General features: G+C 47.8%; 2 protein-coding genes across 6 annotated transcripts in view; both read right to left on the bottom strand.

The window, feature by feature from the left end:
* DRICH1 (aspartate rich 1) overlaps window positions 1-14,381 on the bottom strand; it is a 60,429-nt gene extending 46,048 nt beyond the window's left edge. For all 5 annotated transcript variants that reach the window (XM_063722806.1, XM_054543219.2, XM_063722807.1 and 2 more), the window contains exons 1-7: window positions 13,807-14,381; window positions 8,733-8,797; window positions 7,646-7,667; window positions 4,887-4,963; window positions 3,453-3,474; window positions 2,398-2,427; window positions 582-664 (exon numbers count right to left, since the gene is read on the bottom strand). In XM_063722806.1, the coding sequence (XP_063578876.1) occupies window positions 582-664; window positions 2,398-2,427; window positions 3,453-3,474; window positions 4,887-4,963; window positions 7,646-7,667; window positions 8,733-8,797; window positions 13,807-14,008 (501 nt within the window). In that variant the 5' untranslated portion in view covers window positions 14,009-14,381. The remainder of the gene's footprint in view (window positions 1-581; window positions 665-2,397; window positions 2,428-3,452; window positions 3,475-4,886; window positions 4,964-7,645; window positions 7,668-8,732; window positions 8,798-13,806) is intronic.
* A 2,723-nt stretch (window positions 14,382-17,104) lies between these two features.
* On the bottom strand, window positions 17,105-19,768 carry IGLL1 (immunoglobulin lambda like polypeptide 1). Its single transcript, XM_054543945.2, has 3 exons — window positions 19,728-19,768; window positions 18,957-19,072; window positions 17,105-17,563 (listed from the first exon to the last, which is right to left on the bottom strand). The coding sequence occupies exons 1-3, from the start codon at window positions 19,766-19,768 to the stop codon at window positions 17,244-17,246; spliced, it is 477 nt and encodes a 158-aa protein (XP_054399920.2). The 3' UTR covers window positions 17,105-17,243.
* Window positions 19,769-21,075: the final 1,307 nt, after the last annotated feature.

Raw genomic sequence — 21,075 nt, forward strand, 5'->3', positions numbered from 1 at the left:
CACAGTACTCAGCCTATGAGGAACCAGGGGAGGGACCTGCACACTAGGGGATAAATTGCTTGTTGAAACTGTGCTGGGTGTGTCTGCCCATAAGGTACCAGATCTTGCAAGACTGTCATTAAAAAGTCTCACTTTCAGCCAGGCGGGGTGGCTCACACCTGTAATCCCAGCAATTTTGGAAGCCGAGGTGGGCGGATTACCTGAGGTTAGGAGTTCAAGACCAGCCTGGCCAACATGGCGAAACACTCTCTCTATTAATAATACAAAAATTAGCTGGGCATGAAGACACATGCCTGTAATCCCAGCTACTCAGGAGGCTGAGGCAGGAGAATTCATTGAGCCCAGGACATGGAGCCGAGATTGCACCACTGCACTCCAGCCTGGCCAACTGAGACTCTGTCTCAAAAAAAAAAAAAAAAAAAAAAAGAAAAGAAAAGAAAAGAAGAAATAAAAGGAAAGAAAATTTCACTTTTGCTGTTTTTTCAGCTCCCTGAGTCCATTCTTTGGGTTTGGACTGGTGAGTTTGTTTCTCACATCAGAAAACCAACATTTCCTTAGAAGACAAAGAAAGGTGGTCTTACCTGGGCCTCAGCAACATCATCATCCAAATCATCAACGTCACTTGGTGGTAAGCATACTAAACTCAGCTTGTCCTCAGAAGAACCTGGAAGGACACAGAGGAAAGATCAGTGCCCTGGTTGTTTGTGACTGTGAGTCACTCAGGGAGCTTTGCTGGATGTGGTTTATGGAGGTGGTTGATTAACAAGCATGGACTGAGTTAATGCTGGGCTATTCCACTGAGTGGAAGAGGGATGGCAGAGGAGGGGAGCAGGAAAGACAGGAGACATGGAGGCCTTGGCCTTGTACTAGAGGCATCAGGCAGCAACACAAAAAGTCAACTCCAAATGGAACTAAAGCACACACTAAGGGTCAATGGAAGAGTGCCTTCCTCCCTCTCAAATGTTTTGACACTCCTCTAAACAAATAGGATTTTCTTAAAATATTCAAGACTGTGTAAGTACACTAGGACATAATTATGCTGGTACAACATCTAGCATCTGTTTTAAATGATTAATTACTTAATTTATTGGTGACATGGATTCAATTTTACCCAAATTACTCTATTCTATTGGTCACACATTGTTTCTTTTGGTTTTTTTTTTTTTTTTTTTTTTTTAAGATGGAGTCTCACTCTGTCCCCCAGGTTGGAGTGCAGTGACATGATCTCGGCTCACTGCAAGCTCTGTCTCCCAGGTTCACACCATTCTCCTACCTTAGCTTCCCAAGTAGCTGGGACTACAGGCACCTGCCACCATGCCTGGCTAATTTTTTTGTATTTTTAGTAGAGACAGAGATTCACTGTGTTAGCCAGGATGGTCTCCATCTCCTGACCTCATCATCTGCCCACCTCAGCCTCCAAAGTGCTGGGATTACAGGTGTGAGCCACCACACCTGGCTGATCAGAATTTCTTTTTCATAGAGGTCATTTAAAAAATTAAATATTAAAATACTAAAATTAAAAAGTCATGATTTCCTCTTTGTAAGTCTTCTTCTGGAACCATGGTGTGTGCACACAATCTTTTGGGTCCCTGTGATCAAGGGCTTCAGCAGCTCTGTGTTACTCTCCCTTAGGAGATTCCCTAAAGATCAGGCTTCATTCAAACCGGCCAAGCTCACAGAGCCTGCGCTACCTCCACCAGTGAAGCTGAGAGATGTGACTCTGAACACTTTCTGCCATGAGGATAAGTTTTCAGGTTCAAATATACATGATTTACTGAAATGAGGAAATGTTTACCAATAGAAATGAATAAATTCATGAAAAAATGTCCATGAGTATGGGGGTGATTTGTGATTAACTAGCTTACATAATTTTTTTTTTGTTTGATGTCTATTCATTCAGACATACAAGACATTTGTATAAGATATCACAAATTTGGCCAGGCACAGTGGCTCATGCCTGTAATCCCAGCATTTTGGTAGGCCGAGGTGGGTGGATCACGAGGTCAAGAGATCAAGACTATCCCGGCCAACATGGTAAAACCACAACTCTATTAAAAAAACAAAAATTAGCTGGATGTGGTGGCATGAACCTGTAGTCCCAGATACTCAGGAGGATAAGGCAGGAGAATCACTTGAACCCAGGAGGTGGAGGTGGCAGTGAGGAGAGATCACATCACTGCACAAGCAGTATGGTGAGAGAGTGAGACTCTGTCTCAAAAAAAAAAAAAGAAATCACAAATTTATATCAGACATGTTAAATCTAACTAATCAGCTGTCAACATAAAGATTCTAGAAAGTAAAAAATGTACAAATAAGTTGAAAGGCTTCCCATGTTCATGGACAGGAAGACTAAGCATGACTAATACACAATACTACACAAATGATATACAGACTCACAACAACTGCTATCAAACTGGTAACAGCCACCTGTGAAGAAATGGAAAAGATAATCCTAAGACTTTAATGAATTTTTATGTGCCTCAAATAACCATGGTAATGTTGAAAAAGAATATTGTTGGAGGACGCACATTCATGACATTGAAATCTACAAAAAACAGAGAAATTCAGACAGCATGCTTTTAGCGTGGGGACACCCATAAGTATCACAGATAAAGAATCAGGAGCCCAGAATTAAATGCACACATACAGAGTCAGCTGATCTTCAACAAAGGTGCCAAAAATACACGATGGGGAAAGGACAGCCTCTTCCACAAATGATAGTAAAACTGCATATTCTCATTCACATGAAGAAATGGAATGCTGACAGTGTGCTCAAGGTTGTGCTTCTCCCTCCATTTCCAAGACACTGGACCTTTTGCAGTGAGCCCAGAGTGAATTTTCATTCTGTACTCCACGCTCAGGGAGATGTCTTGATACCAGAGGTAAACAGCAAGCACAGACAAATGAATGTGCTGCCATGAAACCTAACAGTTCATAAGGTGAGGATCCATTTCTCCTATGCATCTGGGCACAATGCAGAAGAATTCTGTCTCCAGGATTAAGTAACTGCCTATGACAGAACTGTGTCCCAAACCACAGGCTCTGAGATTTTGCAGTGGCAGAGGCAGAAAAGAGCAGGTGTTCTCAGAAAAATCATCTTTAAATAATAAAGCAAGAAGAGGTGATCGAAAACACAGGATACTCAAAAGCCCATAAACATAGTACTCCTCACCATGATGACATTAAACTCTGAAAATAACAAACTCGGCTTATATTTACTTTTTCTTTTTCTTTCTACACCCTCCCTCAGCCTCCCGAGCAGCAGGTATAACACGAAGGTTCCTGGAAATGCTTTTATTAGATCCCACCTGAAGTCTTGTTGCTATACACTTGCAAAATCATTTGCTCTCACCACACCCCCAATATTTTTAACAGGAACCCAGATTAAGGTTTCTATATATTAAAGCCAGCAACTTTGTTTCTCAGAAGGTGAGTTAGTTCAAGGTACGTACCCAGGACAGGTAACTGTAAAAGCTGCAATGAGAAAAAAGAAGATGCTATGAGGATCAGATCAACTCTGCTGCACCCCTTACACAGATCAGTTATTCTCTTGATGACTTCAGAAAACTAGTTGTAAAACAGTTGTTGAGTCAAGAGCAAAGGCCAAACATTCTAGCATAGAGGACACCTGTGGAAAAGACAAGAGCTTTTCCCACAGAATTTATCTTTGAGATTGACTTAGATTGGTAAATGCACAATGTCTAATCCAAGGAGAAAAACTGGTGTGGAGGAAAACACCTCTGCATTCCAGTTGATGATGGATGCTGTCTTTTAAAAACATCCTAATGTGTCATGTATTAGATGAAAAGAAACTCCCACTGAACTCCATCCTCACAAACAGAATTGTGTATGTTGTACATAATGTGCTTTCTCATATTTTTATATCAAAATTAATTGAGAAGGAAAGAAATCAGGTAAAGGAAATAATGTATACAGTGGTCCATTTTTAACACAAAGTGCCTTGAACCGGTTTAGGTCAGCAAAAAACAGAAGAAATAGAATATGCTAGGCTCCTCCTTGGATAAGCAATGCCTGCTCATTGGGCCCCCTCTCCTCCCCACTTAGTTGCCCTCACTTGAACCAAAGAAGTTTAGTCTAAGATAAAAGTTTACTAGCCTGCAAAATAGCTTGCTTTGTCTGTTCTTATCAGCCTGCCCAGCTACTTAGGTGATAAGTACTTGAAGAGCCCCTGAGCTGACTAGGATGGCAATGAGTTGTGGGCTGCAACAAAATGCAGTAAGACAACCCTAGAAAAATACCTAAAGCCTCTCCCCAAAAATCGATAGGCAACACCTGGGAAGATTGTGACCCCACAGTACTCAGTGTATAAGGAACCAGGGGAGAGACCAGCACACTAGGGGATAAATTGCTTTTGAAATTGTGCTGGGTGTGTCTGCCCATAAGGTACTGGATCTTGCAAGACTGTCATTAAAAGTCTCACTTTTGGCCAGGAGGCATGGCTCACGCCTGTAATCCCAGCACTTTCGGAAGCCGAGGTGGGCGGATTACCTGAGGTCAGGAGTTCGAGACCAGCCTGGCCAACATGGCGAAACAGCATCTCTACTAAGAATACAAAAATTATCTGGGCATGAAGACACATGCCTGTAATCCCAGCTACTTGGGAGGCTGAGGCAGGAGAATTCATTGAGCCCAGGAGATGGAGCCGAGATTGCATCACTGCACTCCAGCCTGGCCAACTGAGACCCTGTCTCGGGGAAAAAAAAGAAAAAGAAAAGAAAAGAAAAAAGAAGGAAAAAAAAGGAAAGAAAATTTCACTTTTGCTCTTTTTCAGCTCCCTGAGTCCATTCTTTGGGTTTGGACTGGTGAGTTTGTTTCTCACTCAGAAAACCAACATTTCCTTCGAAGACAAAGAAAGGTGGTCTTACCTGGGCCTCAATATCATCACCATCATAATCTTCACTTCGTGGTGGGCATACTAAATTCAGGTTGTCCTCAGAAGAACCTGGAAGGACACAGAGGAAAGATCTGTGCCCTGGTTGTTTGTGACTGTGTCACTCAGGGAGCTTTGCTGGATGTGGTGTATGGAGGTGGTTGATTAACAAACATGGACTGAGTTAATGCTGGGCTATTCCCCTGAGTGGAAGAGGGATGGCAGAGGAGGGGAGCAGGAAAGACAGGAGACATGGAGGCCTTGGCCTTGTACTAGAGGCATCAGGCAGCAACACAAAACAGTCAACCCAAAATGGAACTAAAATGCACACTAAGGGTTAATGGAAGAGTGCCTTCCTCCCTCTCAAATGTTTTGAAACTCTTCTAAACAAACAGTATTAATGTATTCAAGATCGTGTCAGTACACTAGCATCCAATTATGCTGGTACTACATTTAGCATCTGTTTTAAAGGATTTATTATTTAATTAAAAGTCTATTTTATTGGTGAAATCGACTCAATTTTACCCAAATTACTCTGTTCTATTAATCACACATTCTTTTTCATAGATACCATTTAAAAAATAATATTAAAATGCTACAGTTAAAAATAGTCATGATTTCCTCTTTGTAAGACTTCTTCTGGAATAATGGTGTGTGCCCACAACCTTTTGGGCCCGTGTAATCAAGGGCTTCATCAGCTCTGTGTCACTCTCCCTTAGCAGATTCCCTAAAGATCAGGCTTCATTCAAACAGGCCAAGCTCACAGAGCCTGCTCTACCTGTACCAGTGAAGCTGAGAGACGTGACTCTGAACACTTTCTGCCATGAGGATAAGTTTCCAGGTTCAAATATACAGGATCTACTGAAATGAGGAAATGTTTACCAATACAAATGAACCAATTCAGGAAAAAATGTCCATGAGGAAAAGCATGATTTTTTGGTTAACTAGGTTACATAGTTTTTTTTTTTTTTTTTCTTTGTATTTGATGCCTATTAATTCAGACATACAAGATATTGGTATAAGATATCACAAATTTGGCTGGGCATGGTGGCTCATGCCTGTGATCTCAGAACTTTTGGGAGGCTGAGGCAGGTGGATCTCGAGGTCAAGAGATGGAGACCATCCCGGCCAACATGGTAAAACCACGTCTCTACTAAAAATACAAAAGTTAGCTGAGCATGGACGCAGATGCCTGTAGTCCCAGCTACTCAGGAGGATAAGGCAGGAGAATCACTTGAACCTGGGAGGTGGAGGTGGCAGTGAGCGGAGATCACATCACTGCACCCCAGTATGGTGACAGAGTGAGACTCCATGTCAAAAAAAAAGAAAAAGAAAAAAAAGAAATCACAAATTTATATCAGTCATGTTAAATCTAACTAATCAGCTGTCAACATAAAGATTCTCGAAAGTAAAGAACGTACAAATAAGTTGAAAGCCTTCCCATATTCATGGATAGGAAGACTAAGCCTGACTAACACACAATACTACACACGTGATCTACAGATTAACAACAACTGCTATTAAACTGGTAACAGCCATGCGTGCAGAAATGGAAAAGTTAATTCTCAGACTTTAATGAATTTTTATGTGCCTCAAATAACCATGGTAATGTTGAAAAAGAATAGTGTTGGAGGACGCACATTCATGACATTGAAATCTACAAAAAACACAGAAATTCACACAGCATGCTTCTAGCATCGGGGCACCCATAAATATCACAGATATAGAATCAAGAGCCCAGAATTAAATGCACACATACAGAGTCAGCTGATCTTCAACAAAGGTGCCAAAAATACACGATGGGGAAAGGACAGCCTCTTCCACAAATGATGGTAAAACTGCATATTCTCATTCACATGAAGAAATGGAATGCTGACAGTGTGCTCAAGGTTGTGCTTCTCCCTCCATTTCCAAGACACTGGACCTTTTGCAGTGAGCCCAGAGTGAATTTTCATTCTGTACTCCACGCCCAGGGAGATGTCTTGATACCAGAGGTAAACAGCAAGCACAGACAAATGAATGTGCTGCCATGAAACCTAACAGTTCATAAGGTGAGGATCCATTTCTCCTATGCATCTGGGCACACTGCAGAAGAATTCTGTCTCCAGGATTAAGTAACTGCCTATGACAGAACTGTGTCCCAAACCACAGGCTCTGAGATTTTGCAGTGGCAGAGGCAGAAAAGAGCAGGTGTTCTCAGAAAAATCATCTTTAAATAATAAAGCAAGAAGAGGTGATCGAAAACACAGGATATTCAAAAGCCCATAAACATAGTACTCCTCACCATGATGACATTAAACTCTGAAAATAACAAACTCGGCTTATATTTACTTTTTCTTTTTCTTTCTACACCCTCCCTCAGCCTCCCAAGCAGCAGGTATAACATGAAATTTCTGGTAAATGCTGTTTTATTAGACTCCATCTGAAGTCTTTTACCTACCTGAAAAAGCATCCTCTTCCCTGCTGAGATTCTCCAGAATCCACTCTTTAGAATCATCAACATCAGGATAAGTCAGTGAGAGGTACACTCACTTCTACTCCATGTGAAGACACACTGGCTCACACAAAATCTCCTGATTGGTCCTCTGGGTTCACACACATTTCTACATCCCCTCTGCTCATAGTTATACACTTGCAGAATCATTTGCTCTCACCACACCCCCAATATTTTAAACAGGAATCCAGATTAAGGTTTCTATATATTAAAGCCAGCAAGTTTGTTTCTCAGAAAGTGAGTTAGTTCAAGGTACATACCCTGGACAGGTGATGGTAAAATCTGCAACGAGACAAAAGCAGATGCCATGAGGATCAGATCAATTCTGTCACACCCCTTACACAGATCAGTTATTCTCTTGATAACTTCAGAAAACTACTTTTGAAACAGTGGTGAGTCCATGTCAAAGACAAAACACTCTAGCATAGAAGACACGTGTGGAAAAGACAAGAGCTTTTCCCACAGAATTTCTTTGAGGTTGATTTAAGTTGGTAAACACACAATGCCTAATACAGAGGAAAACTGGTGTGGAGGAAAATGCCTCTGCATTACAGTTGATGATGGATGCTATCATTTGAAAACATCCTAGTGTGTCATGTATTAGATGAAAAGAAACTCCCACTGAACTCCATCCCCACAAAGAGAATTGTGTATGTTGTACATAATGTGCCTTCTCATATTTTTATATCAAAATTAATTGAGAAGGAAAGAAATCAGGTGAAGGAAATAATGTATACCATGGTCCATTTTTAACACAAAGTGTCTTGAACCGGTCTAGGTCAGCAGAACACAGAAGAAATAGGATATGCTAGGATAGGAAATGCCTGTTTTTTGGGCCCTCTCTCCTCCCCATTTAGTTGCCCTCACTGGAACCAAAGAAGTTTAGTCTAAGTTGAAAGTTTACTAGCCTGCAAAATAGCTTGCTTTGTCTGTTCTCATCAGCCTGCCCAGCTACTTAGGTCATAAGTCAGACACTTGAAGAGCCCCTGAGCTGACTAGCATGGCAATGCATTGTGGGCTGCAACAAAATGCAGTAAGACAACCATAAAAAAAAAAAATTCCTAAAGCCCCTACCCAACAATCAATATGGGACACCTGGGAAGATTGTGACCCCATAGTACTCAGCCTATGAGGAACCAGAGGAGGGACCTGCACACTCGGGGATAAATTGCTTGTTGAAACCATTCTGGGTGTGTCTGCACCCAGATCTTGCAAGACCATCATTAAAAGTCTCACTTTTGCTGTTCTGCAGGCCTCTGAGTCCATTTTTTGGGTGTGGATGGGTGAGTTTGTTTCTGACATCAGGAAAGCAACATTTCTTTAGAAGGCAAAGAAAGGGGATCTTACCTTGGCATCATCGTCTTCCTCACTTGGTGGTAGAAATTTTAAACTCAGGCGGTCCTCAGGGGGACCTAAAAGGACACAGAGTTAATGTCAGTGCCCTGGTGGTTGGAGACTGGGAGTCCCTCAGGGAGCTTTGCTGGATGCGGCATATGGAGCGTGGGACTGAAGATTCGGAGACATCTCAGAGAAACAACTGTGTTCAAGTAGTGAGCATGAGGGAGTCTCACCAGATACCTTACATCTTAGCCAGTGCCCAGACCTAATAAGACTCTTGCATTCCCAAGTCCCAGAAGATACTAACGAATCAAAAATCAGGGCTTTGATGTTTGCTGTGACACAGGAAAAACTGGTCTTCTGGGAAAGATAATCATTAAATATCAGAGCAAGAAAAAAAAAATGGTTACAAACACAGCACACAAAGCCCATGAATACAAATTGTCTCATCTCTACTTTATTGAAATACAAAAGGCACAAGTCAGACTTCTACACATACTTCCTTTGGTTCTGACTTCTTCACCCTTTTCCTAGGTTCCAAAGCAACAGGTATCACCCAACTGCTCCCAGAGATCCTCCTGGAGTATCATTCTCTAGCTGCAGATCTGCCTCATTGCAGCTGCCCTCATGGATGCTGTCCATTGGCCAATCATTAGAGACAAAAACTCTGCAAGAAGTTATTCCAGAGAGCAACTTGCCCATTCTCCTACTCCAGGTGAGGCCACACTGGGTTACACGAGATCACTCTGCCCTTTCCTCAGTGTTGCCAGTCTCGCTGGTCTCTGTGGAGTCAGAGGTCTCTAAAAAGACATTGCTCACACCTGTCAGCCTTCAAGTGAGAAAGAGGAACTGAAGGAACCACCTTTCAACTGTTTCCTTCCACTGGCCCATTACAGGTCTCACCTCCAACCTCGCAGCCCTGAGATTCCCACTTTGATGTGCATGCTTGGAGTTAGAGGAGTTCAACAATTGGTCCCTCAGCCAGGCTCACAGCAGATGTGAAAGAGCATTCTGTGGGGATGGAAATGCTCTCTGCTGCATGAAAAGAAGGCTGCTGGGCCATTGCATGGTGGCTGTTGTGATGAGGTTCTGATTTTTTTTTTTCAAGACGGAGTTCCACTCTTGCTGCCGAGGCTGGAGTACAATGGCATGATCTTGGCTCACTGCAACCTCCACCTCCCGGGTTTAGGTGATTCTCCTGCCTCAGTCTCCCAAGTAGCTGGGATTACAGGCATGTGCCACCACACCCGGCTACTTTTTGCATTTTTAGTAGAGACGGGATTTCACCATGTTGGCCAGACTGGTCTTGAACTCGACCTCAGGTGATCCACCCGCCCTGGCCTCCCAAAGTGCTGAAATTACAGGTGTGAGCCACCACGCCCGGTCCTGAAATTTTAATTGTAAATATTTAAATGTATTTAAATATGAGGAGGCACATATATGACTGAGAACCACACTAGATGGCACAGGAGATCCAGGCATGAGGAAGATGTGACTCCCCTCCCCTGGTGTTTTCTTGTGAAATAGTTTGCAGCTCTGCTCCTACTGTATATTTATGGTTACTTCCTGGGCATCTGCACAAGGGCCGGTCACTGTGTGGAGATGGGGATATGACAACAATGAGGACAACATCCAGGTCTAGAGGGATTCCAGCAGGGGGCACACGTGCACACAGTGGAAGAGCGTGGCCCATCACACCCTGTCTAGACAGGATCAGAGCAGCAGCAGCCGAGGGGCAGAGGCACCTCACTGTCCTCAGGAGCTCAACTTCATTTCCAGGGACCCTGACTCAGAAGCTGGGACAGCCTCCAGGATTGGTGTAGAGCTCAACAGGCTGGACAGCCTGAGAAGGGAACATTTCCACACCTGCGCTAGATCCCAGCCCAGGAGTGACCTAGAACTCATCCAAGGGATGTGTTCATTACGATGCCCATGGGGCCTAACATGTTCTCCCCAGGATTGAGCTCTGGGATAAGGACTAATGAGGAAGACACAGTCACTGCCCTGGCAGAAAACACCCATAGCCAGGGCTCCTCTACCCACCCTGTGGGAAGACACAACACAGATAAGAGTTTGACAATGAAGATTCCAAACCTTCTATAAACTAAGTGGAAAGTGGTATGTTCTGGATTCCACAGAAGAGTTGCAAGGATGAGCTGGACTCTGGAATCAGTCCCCATCACTTTGCTGAGCTCCTGCTGCATGGGCACTCGTGTCCCTCCCCACCTCCCCTGCTACTCGGGAGTGCTGCAGCTACAGGCCCAGTGCTAGGGGGCTCTGTCCAGTTGAAACACATTTCAGCCAGGCATGATGGCTCATGCCTGTAATCCCAGCACTTTTGGAGGCTGAGGCGGGTGGATCATCTCATGTCAGGAGATCGAGACCAGCCTGGCCAACACGGAGAAACCCCGACTTTACTACAAATACAAAAATTAGCTGGGTGTGGTGGTGCATGTCTGTAATTCCAGCTACTCAGCAGGCTGAGGCAGGAGAATCACTTGAACCTGGGAGTTGGAGGATGCAGACAGCTGAGATCGCACGACTGCACTCCAGCCAGGGTGACAGAGTGAGATTCCGTCTCAAAATAAACAAACAAAACAAAAAAAACCACACACACACATTTCTGGGCCAAACAACCCTTGGCCAACAGTGTCTCCTCAAGGACCATTCCTCAAGTGACTTCCAGAAGAGGCGAAAAAGAAAAAGTCATCTGTCCTAGCCCCAGGAAGATCAGGCCTGGGACCTGTCTGTGTCTGTCCTGACCCTAAAGTCCATCCCTGCTGACTTGTGTCTGTCTGCTCCGTGTCAGGGAAGTGGGGACCTGATTCCTGTTCTGCCCCCTCACCAATTTCTGCTGAGTACTAACCCTGTGATATTTCTCCTCTGCTCTTCTCTTTTTTTCTTTTTTTTTTTGAGACAGAGTCTCTCTCAGTCACCCAGGCTGGAGTGCAATGGCTCGATCTTGGCTCACTGTAACCTCTGCCTCCCAGGTTCAAGTAATTCTCCTGCCTCAGCCTCCCTAGTAGCTGGGATTACAGGTGCCTGCCACCACACCCAGCTAATTTTTATATTTTCAGTAGAGACGGGGTTTCACCAGGTTGGCCAGGCTGGTCTCGAACTCCTAACCTCAGGCAATCCACCCACCTCAGCCTCCCAAAGTGCTGGGATTACAGGTGTGAGGCACTGTGCCCAGCCATGGATTGGAGCATTTCTAAGGCTTGAGGTAGTCATGTTCCTCTTCCTGATCATGCAGTATCTTCCTGATCCTTCCCTGGTTTGATCAAGTGCTGAGGAATGATGCCAGTACTGACAGATGTTGACATGCACTGTTCCATGTGAACTCTTATACTTCTCAGAATCTGTGAGCTGACCCAGAAGCCTGTGGGCTTTCTATGTGTATTTCACAGTAATGTTCATGCCAACGTCTGTTGTTCCGTGTACCTTTTGCTACCCAGGGTTATGTGACCAATGGGGCCCCATTTGATGATGGGCAATGTTTGGCATGCTTATAGGCCATCCAATACCACTACCAGGGGCACACATAGGTGCTGGAACTCCCTGGTATGGGGTCATATCACCAATCCTGAGTGATGACACAGTTGAGTAATGCAGACCATCAACATTGGGACCCATTTCTAGGTTCATTTTTGCCTCTTCCATTCAGGAGATAAAAATCTGGGTTCACTCCTTTCTGCACTCTCTCTAAGGAGTACGGATATTAAACTGACCTTCAGGTACAGCTGTGGTGAGGGAGTCATTTATGTAAAGTGTATGGTGGTGTTGAAGTTTTTCTTCCTTTTTATTAGAAGAATGACATGACTCAGGAGGCTGAGATGAGAGGACCACCATAGGCCAGGAATTCAAGAAAAGTGACACTTCTACTGTGCTGGGCATGTGGATCCACATTTTTGGGGGAAAACATACATTTACAAACACACTCACAATCACTACACATTAATTCACCCCTAGCTACCTCCCAACCCTCCTGCACACAAACCCACACCATCTAAATGATACGGCTGTTTCCAGGGACTCTAGTGGATGATCACAGTTCTTCACTGAGCCATCTGTTTCTCACACTGCACTCCAGGTCCTCACTCCTATCAGGAACCTGAAGCCAGGCAGGCTCTCCAGACAAAAGCAGGCAAGAGAGCCCCCCACAACCCAACACTTAGATTTGTCATCAGCAAGGGAGTGGTCTTAGAATATATACAGTGTTAAAGAGAACAACACATACTCAGGCCTGTCAGGGGGAAGGGGAAGGGACAGCATCTGGATAAACAGCGAATGCATGCAGGGCTTAATACCTAGGTGATGGGTTGACAGGTGCAGCAAACCACCATGACACACTTTTACCTATGTAACAAACCTGTACATCCTGCACATGTATCTCGGAACTTGAAAAAAATTAAATTAGGAGCTGGGCGCGGACCCTCACACCTGTAATCACAGCACTTTGGGAGGCTGAGGCGGGCAGATCACCAGGTCAGGAGACCGAGACCAACCTGGGTAACATGGTGAAACCCCGTCTCTATTAAAAATACAAAAAATTAGCCGGGCGTGGTGGCGGGCACCTGTAGTCCCTACTCAGGAGGCTGAGGCTAAGAATCACTTGAACCCAGGAGGCAGAGGTTGCAGTGAGCTGAGATCACACCACTGCGCTCCAGCCTGGGCAACAGAGCGAGACTCCATCTAAAATAAATGAATGAATGAATGAATGAATGAATAAATAAATAAAATTTACAAAAAATAAGCTACCTTGAATGATGGAAGAAAACAAACAATCTGACTCTTACCAAACCGGCTGGATAGGTGAGGCGAGAGAATGGGATGAGGACTCCAAAATTGGGGTATTTGAATTTTCATTGAGAAAAGGGCTCTCCCGTTTCTAGATCAAAAAGCCTCAACGACAGAGATAAGAGGCAGAGTCAGCCTTTGTCTCCCATGCCCCAGACCTGGGAAAGCTGGCTATGGGCAGGAGGGAACTGGAAGCTGAGGATATCTCTGGGGATGAGGCTATTGGAAGGGGGTGGGGGTGGCCAGAGGTGTGCCAGAGGTTAAACGGCACCCGTGCCTTTTTTACCTGTGGGCGTCTTTTGGTTGCTGATGTGCTGCAGGTCTTGGCCCTCCGTGGCTCCCTCATCCAGCTTGCCAGGCTCTACAGTAGTGGATTCTGATGTTGCAACAGCCACAGCCTCATAAATATCAGATTCATAACAGGGTGCCTCCTTCCCCCTGCACCAGCCACAGTTGGAGTTGATACAACAGGTCAGTATATTCCCCATGGGGCCTCTCCACGCCTCTCCACTCCTGCCTCAGCCTTCAATGAAATTGTAACTATGTTGCCCTAGCAGCCATACTACTGAGGGTGGCCCTGCACTTTTAGAAGCAGCCTGACCCCAGGCAGATCTGGGGCCTCAGCCCTTATTCTGCCACCACCTCCCAAACTAGCTGGTCTACGAGGTCGGGGACCTGCTGTCTTCTTTGAAAAATAAACGAACACAAGTGCCGAGAGGCACAAAAACTGCTGTCAAACAGCACAGTCGGAGCTCCTCCTCCCTCCACTGCCAGCTACCGACTGAGGGTTGCTGGCCCTGGCTGATGCCTATAATCCACAAAGCTTCCTATGTCACCTGGTTACCAGGAAACAGCCAGTTCAGGCTAGTGTCTCACAATGTCCAGCCCCACAGCACCCCCCCAACGCCTCACAATACCCATCCCTGCTGCTGCCCACCTTGTGGCCCCCCCGCCCCTCCATGGGGACTGCACTACTCAGGCTTTTATTCACCCTGGGCTGCCTGAGCTTTCCAGTCCTAAGCAAAGTGCAAGGGGAGGTTGTTATTGGAAGTCACCCTTGGCAAGAAACTCAATAGAAAACCCTGGTACAGCCAGGTGCGGTGGCTCATGCCTGTAATCCTAGCACTTTGGGAGGCTGAGGGGGGTGGATCACCCAAGGTCAGGAGTTCGAGACCAGCTTGGTCAACATGGTGAAACCCCATCTCTACTAAAAATACAAAACATTAGCTCGGCGTGGTGGCGGGCACCTGTAATCCCAGCTACTCAGGAGGCTGAGGCAGGAGAATCACTTGAATCCAGAAGGTGGAGGTTGCACACTGAGCCAAGATCACACCGTTGCACTCCATCCTGGGTGACAAAGGTGAAACTGTCTTAAAAAAAAAAGGAACAAAAGAAAGAAGACCCCAGTTACTAAAGTCAGTTCCACAAACATTTCTGTTTTTCTGAGTCTGACAGCTTTCATTTGCTCACCAAATGTAGTTATACACAAATTTTTGACTGCTTTTCTAACTAAATGCTTCTCTCCTGTCTTACAAGTGTTAGTTCTTGTCTGCAACTTGACCATAGCTACCCACAGGGCGCTGGTCCCACTCTCAATAGAGAGTTATGGCTGTGTATCCTCAATGAAACCCTGGGACACATCACACTTCCCTCCTCGTCTATAAAATAGGGACTGAACACATGCTTCCCAGTTCTGTAATGCTAGGACCTACCAACTCCCTTTTCTCCCTCTGTTTCTTCTTTCCATGGCAGGGGTACTCAGAAATTTATTTACTTTTTTATTTTTTGTGATGGAGTGTTGCTCTGTCCAAGGTGGGGTCTTTATAAGGGAAAGAAGGAGGCAGGAGGGTCGGAGAGCAGGTGTGGGGGTGGAGGAAAAGAAAGGGAGAAGAGGGGGGAGGGTGAGAAAAGATGGTGGGGAGAGAGGGAGAAAGAGAGAAGAGTGGGAGAGAGATTTGAAGATGCTCAGCTCTGGCTTTGAAGTTGGAGGAAGGGGCCAGGAGCCCAGGGCATCCTCTAGAAGCTGGAAAAATCCTGGAAACGGATTCTCCCCAGAGCCCTCAGAAGGAGCCTGGCCCAGCTGGCACCCTGATTTTAGCATGCTATGATTCATTTTGGACGTCTGATCTCCAGACCAGGGAGAGAATCAACGTGTGATGTTTTAAGCCTCTAAATTAGGGGTCACTTGTGACAGCAGCCACAGGCAAGTCACACAGCAGCCATGGGAGAGACTCCCTAGGATGCCCCGAGGGTCCCTCTCTGACCCCACCCACAGAAACACAGGCCTGACCACTGCCGGTGCCCCCCACCCCTCTAACACCCTGCTCAGCAGGAACCATGCAAGAGGGGCTGGGTGTGGCTGGGCCATATTTTCTCCCCTGACATCTTCTCAGAAAGCAGCTGGAGCCCCAGACCCAGGGACCTTCACAGAGAAATTCCCAACACAGGACCTGGTTTTCTACTTGAGGCTCAGGATCCAATGGAGAAGAGTTTCCCCAAAATGATGCTTCCTCCAAAAATGGCCAGTGACACTCTGTGCCAAGCATCTGAGAAACTCTCCATGTCCCAGGGCTGCCAGGCAGTCACCTGTGCACATGTCGGAGCCCAAATCCCATCAATAGTGAGGCCTTGGGTAAAACACATCCCCACTTTTATTTATGAGGAGATGCCTGGCCTCAGCATTGAGAAAACCAACTTCCCTCGAGCAAAGAGCTCTTTAATCTCTTAGAAATGATGGAGCACACCAGCCTGAAGAACATGGTAAAACCCCATCTCCAATAAAAATACAAAAATTAGCCAGGCATCGTGGCACGTACCTGTAATCTCAGCTACTCAGAAGGCTGAGGCAGGAGAATCAGTTGAACCTGGGAGGTGGAGGTTACGGTGACCTGAGATTGCACCATTGCACTCCAGCCTGGGTGACAGAGCAAGACTCCATCTGAAAAAAAAGAAAGAATGGAGCACCTATTACCCTTCTTGCACTGGTTCCTGGGGAGCTCAGAGCCTATCTTTTGCAAGTGTCCTGAGCCTCTTGCAGGCCTTTCATGTGTTTCCTTCCTGGCTTCCTCCTATTTTTCTCACACCTCTGAACCTGCTGTCAGGTGAAAAATCAAGGTGGGCCCAAAATGTAAGAGCTCATGAATTTGATGGTGTTGGAGTGTCCCGGACAGTCCAGCCCTCAGGGGTGGGGAGTTGGGCAGAGAGGAAGGAGGGCATTCCAGGGGCCAGAGTAGGATTTCCAGGCTGAGGAAAGAGAGGCCGTGGGTGGGTAGACAGTCCAGACCAGGACAGGGACACAGGGTGTATCTGGAGGCTCAGCCAGAAATAGCTCCCTCCAGAAAGCAGGCAGGGAGTCGGGGGTTGAGCTGCAAGGAGGAAGGGGAGGAGGGAGAGAATGGAGGGATTGGTGTTCAGTGAGCCGACTCCTCCTATCCTGGCCTATCCCTAGGGGACACCTGTGGGAGACTGTGATCCTCTCCTCCAGGCTACTTTCCCACTGGTGCCAGGATTCCCCCGGCGCCACACTGAGAACATCAGGAGAAGCATCAAATTATGGGAGATAAGAAATGAAGAGGGGGGCAGGATTTCTGGTTGACAAAGGATATTTATTGAGGGTTTACTGGGTACAGGCAGAAGGGCTGGATGGCTTGGGATGCAGAGAGAGACCCCTACCCTGGGATCCTGCAGCTCAAGGCCCCTGTGGGTGGGGTGGGGGCTGGGAACCTATGAACATTCTGCAGGGGCCACTGTCTTCTCCACGGTGCTCCCTTCATGCGTGACCTGGCAGCTGTAGCTTCTGCGGGACCTCCACTTCTCGGGCGTCAGGCTCAGGTAGCTGCTGGCCGCATACTTGCTGCTGCTCTGTTTGGAGGGCGTGGTCATCTCCACGCCCTGGGTGACGGGGTTACCATCTGCCTTCCAGGTCACCGTCAAGCTTCCCGGATAGAAGTCATTCATGAGACACACCAGTGTGGCCTTGTTGGCTTGGGGCTCCTCAGAGGACAGCGGGAACAGAGTGACCGAGGGGGCGGCCTCAGGCTGACCTGTGTGGAGAGAGGAGGGGGTGAGAGATGGCAGAGGGCGTGTGGGGTGTTGAGGAGTGCCTCTCTCTGTCTAAAGTCTCTGGGAAGGTTCATGGTGTGACCTTCTGGTCCACCCAGGGCCTCTCCTTCCCTCCTCATTCCCCCCTTTCCACTGGAGCCCTCTGGAGAGCAGACAGCCCCATGCGTTCTTAGAAGCCCTTCCTGTCACCTTTCCCATGTGTCCTGGCCCAGCTCTTTCCTCTGCAGCCTCGGTTTCCCCGTGTGTACCCAGGGCAGGCTGTGCTCCCTCCTTCCTGGTTTCTGGAGTCTGAGTTTGGAATCTAGGGGTCCCCCCACAGCACACAAAACCATCCTGGCAGGGTGTGGGGAGGCCCAAGCCTGGCATGGCCTGGAGCTTCCCGTCCCCTGGGGCACCAGGCTGTGCCCCAGTCTGGCCCACTCAGCTCTCCCAGTGAAGCGTGGGCTCCACCCAGGCACACCCTGGGGCTCTGCTGTTGCCCCGTCCCCACCAGCCCAACCATAGGGCCCTTCACAGCAGCTGGGTTCTTGGGGCTGCTCCCCCAGACTTCGGGGCACCGCAGCCCCCATGCCCACCCCAGCAGCCTCTGATGCCCCTGGACTTCACCTGGCGGCCGTGGACTTCTCTGCACCCCCGTTTACTCCCTGCTAGTCACCTCCTGAGTCTAAGGTGCCCTTCCCCAAATGAAGGCGGGAGATTGACCCATGAACAGAGAGACACCAGGCCCCAAAGGTGATGGGGCTCCAGAGACAGACACATCTCTGCACTAAGAGACCCTCTCCTTTCTGGTGAATGTCCTGGGAGGACTGGGCTCTGGGACCTCACCCAGTCTCATCTGTCCCTCTGTGATCCCATGTGCTCACGACCCAGCACAGGCCACAGAGCTGCAGCCTAGACCCAGAGCCCTCTCTGTGCCCTCCACTGGCCTCCCCTCGAGGTGACCCCTGCGTCCCCAGGCCCCCGTGTGGCCCTCCCAGGCTGGATGGGCATCCAGCCCTCAGCCTAGACCCTGGGGTCCCGGGGACTGTCTCTAAGGCCACTGCAGGGCCCCTCATCAGAACCGGCCTCTGTCTCTCAGTCAGACATGTGCCCTGGGAGAAGGGAGGAGCCCTGACCCCACCCAATCCCAGCCCAGGCCCCGGGACCAGGCTGTGTCCCGCTGTTGGAACCTGAAGGCGGCTGCTCCCACTGTGGGGGCCCTTCCTGCCCATTAACCTGAGACTAGCCCGCTTCCCCCAGACCCCATGGAGAAAGGAAGGGTTCTGTGCTTAAGGCTTGGAGGGCAGAGGGGAAGAAGCCCCAGAGAGGGAAAACAGATTTTTCCAGAGACAGGGAGTGGGGGACAGGCTGGGGAAAGTTGTGAGAGCCACGTACCTAAAACGGTGAGCAGGGTCCCGCTGCCAAACACATGCTTCAGTGAAGTATGCTTGGATTGAAACCCCCGGGGCCAGCACCTGGGGCCAGTCCAAGAGCCGCGCTGCAGCAGGAACCTGCTGGGGATGAGGGGCACAGGGCTTCAGTGTGTAGGCTCTGACCCAGGCACAGGGCAGGGGGGTGGCCAGTCCCCCAGTAGTGTCCCCCAGTAGTGTCTCTGTGCCTGTACTGTCTGAGGCAGGTGCCCCCACAGCCTTGGAGTCACCCTAATGTCTGTCCCTCTCTCTGAAGCTGTTGGTGCTGATGGTAACGCTGGCCCAGTAGGTCCCAGCAACTCCCTGAGTGACACATCCCTTCAGGCAGCTGTGCAGTGTGGCTGAGGAGTCCCTCAGGTGGCTCAGACCGGCCCAATCTCACTTGGCCTCATTTTAAGGGCCTCTAAAATCCGCCACAAGTGTCCCCAGTCAAGCCAGGCTGACTTCCTCCCTGGACCAGGACACTGGGTCATTCTTGACTCAAGAGGAGAGTCCTCTGCTTTTATATCTACCCATGGAGATGCAGCTCAGTCTCACTTTGTTCATGAAGCCTTTTCTGATCATTCATTCCATCTGTCCATCCATCCATCTGTCCATCTATCCATCTGTCTTTGCATCCATCTATCATCTGTCCATTCGTCCATCCATCGACCTGTCCGTCCATCCATAAATTCATCCTGTCTACCAGGCACTGTTTCGTGTGCTGGGGACATGGTGTGGTCCCCCAGGCTCTCACCCCCATATCTCCCAGGTCATGGCCAACAAGGCCTTCCTCATGGTCACGTCCAAGGTCCTTCTGCTGTACCTGGTGTCTCCGCTGGATGTGACATGGGGCTGGCCTCTCTTTTCAGTGACTCTTTTCCCCTTGGGGTCTGACTCCCCTTGCCTCTTCCCCTGGAATCTGTTTCTCCACGGCCCATGCCTGGCTGCTGACTCCCCAGACCCCCACCCAGACCTCTTTCTTGGCCATCTTCACACTCTGTCACCCACTATTGCCCACACGGTGAGGCTGGAGCCTATCCCAGCTCCAAACCCTCTCAGCCCCTCAACTGCCTACTGACCATGCCCAGTGGGCTACCCAACAGGAGTCTCAAACTAATCCCATCCAGAGGAGATGACCACCTTCCCCTAGCCCAGCTCATTTTCCGTCTTCATCTCATCACAATGACCATGGGCGGTCTCAACCCCTCAGCCAGAAACGTGGAGTCCCTGGACTCAGTCACCTCGCCTCCCACACTGAAATGGCTTCTGCATACTTAGCTACTGCATCTAGACATTCCTTTTTTTTTTTTCCTTTGAGACAGAGTCTCGCTCTGTTGCCCAGGCTGGCATGATCTCGGCTCACTGCAACCTCTGCTTCCCAGGTTCTAGCCAATTCTCCTGTCTCAGCCTCCAGAGTAGCTGGGATTACAGGCATGTGCCACCAAACCCAATTAATTTTGTATTTTTAGTAGAGACTGGGTTTCACCATGTTGGCCAGGATGGTCTCGAACTCCTGACCTCAGGTGATACACCCGCATTAGCCTCCGAAAGTGCTGGGATTAGAGGCATGAGCCACCACACCTGGTGACACTTCTTTTAAAGCTAAAAGAAGGCTCAACATGATTAATAAACAATAAAACCACCTTCTGAGACTCCAAAACCACAAGAAGCATGAACTTTGCTTTTCTGGATTTTAATCTCAAACTCTCTTTGGTACAAGGATGTAGTGTTCAACTGGGGCTTATTGGGTGCAAGTTCCCTGCCACAGGTTCAGACCAGAGTGTTTCTACCTTAGAAGCTGGTCTAGTAATTGGTGATTGGTTTTGTGATGTAAATATAAGATTTTCTTTTGTTTACTTGATTATTTATTTGTTGAGACAGGGTCTCGCTCTGATGCCCAGACTGGAGTGAAGTGGCGCCATCACAGCTCACTGGAGCCTTGATCTCCTGGGCTCAAGCGATCCTCACACCTCAGCCTCCAAGTAGCTGGGACTACAGGCACGCATCACCACACCCAATTATTTTTGTATTTTTAGTAGAGACAGGGTTTCACCATGTTGGCCATTATGGTCTTGAACTCCTGATCTCGTGATCCACCCACC

Source organism: Pongo abelii, chromosome 23 (assembly GCF_028885655.2).
Source record: "Pongo abelii isolate AG06213 chromosome 23, NHGRI_mPonAbe1-v2.0_pri, whole genome shotgun sequence".
Lineage (NCBI taxonomy): Eukaryota > Metazoa > Chordata > Mammalia > Primates > Hominidae > Pongo > Pongo abelii.

Bases quoted from the DNA above. Each gene is read 5' to 3' on its own strand.
- IGLL1 (XM_054543945.2), bottom strand. From the start codon at position 19,768: ATGAGGAAGGCCTTGTTGGCCATGACCTGGGAGATATGGGG. The intron at 19,073-19,727 runs GTGAGAGCCTGG...CATCCCCAGCAG, and splicing joins ATGACCTGGGAGATATGGGG to GTTCCTGCTGCAGCGCGGCT. The intron at 17,564-18,956 runs GTACGTGGCTCT...CTCTCCACACAG, and splicing joins GACCCTGCTCACCGTTTTAG to GTCAGCCTGAGGCCGCCCCC.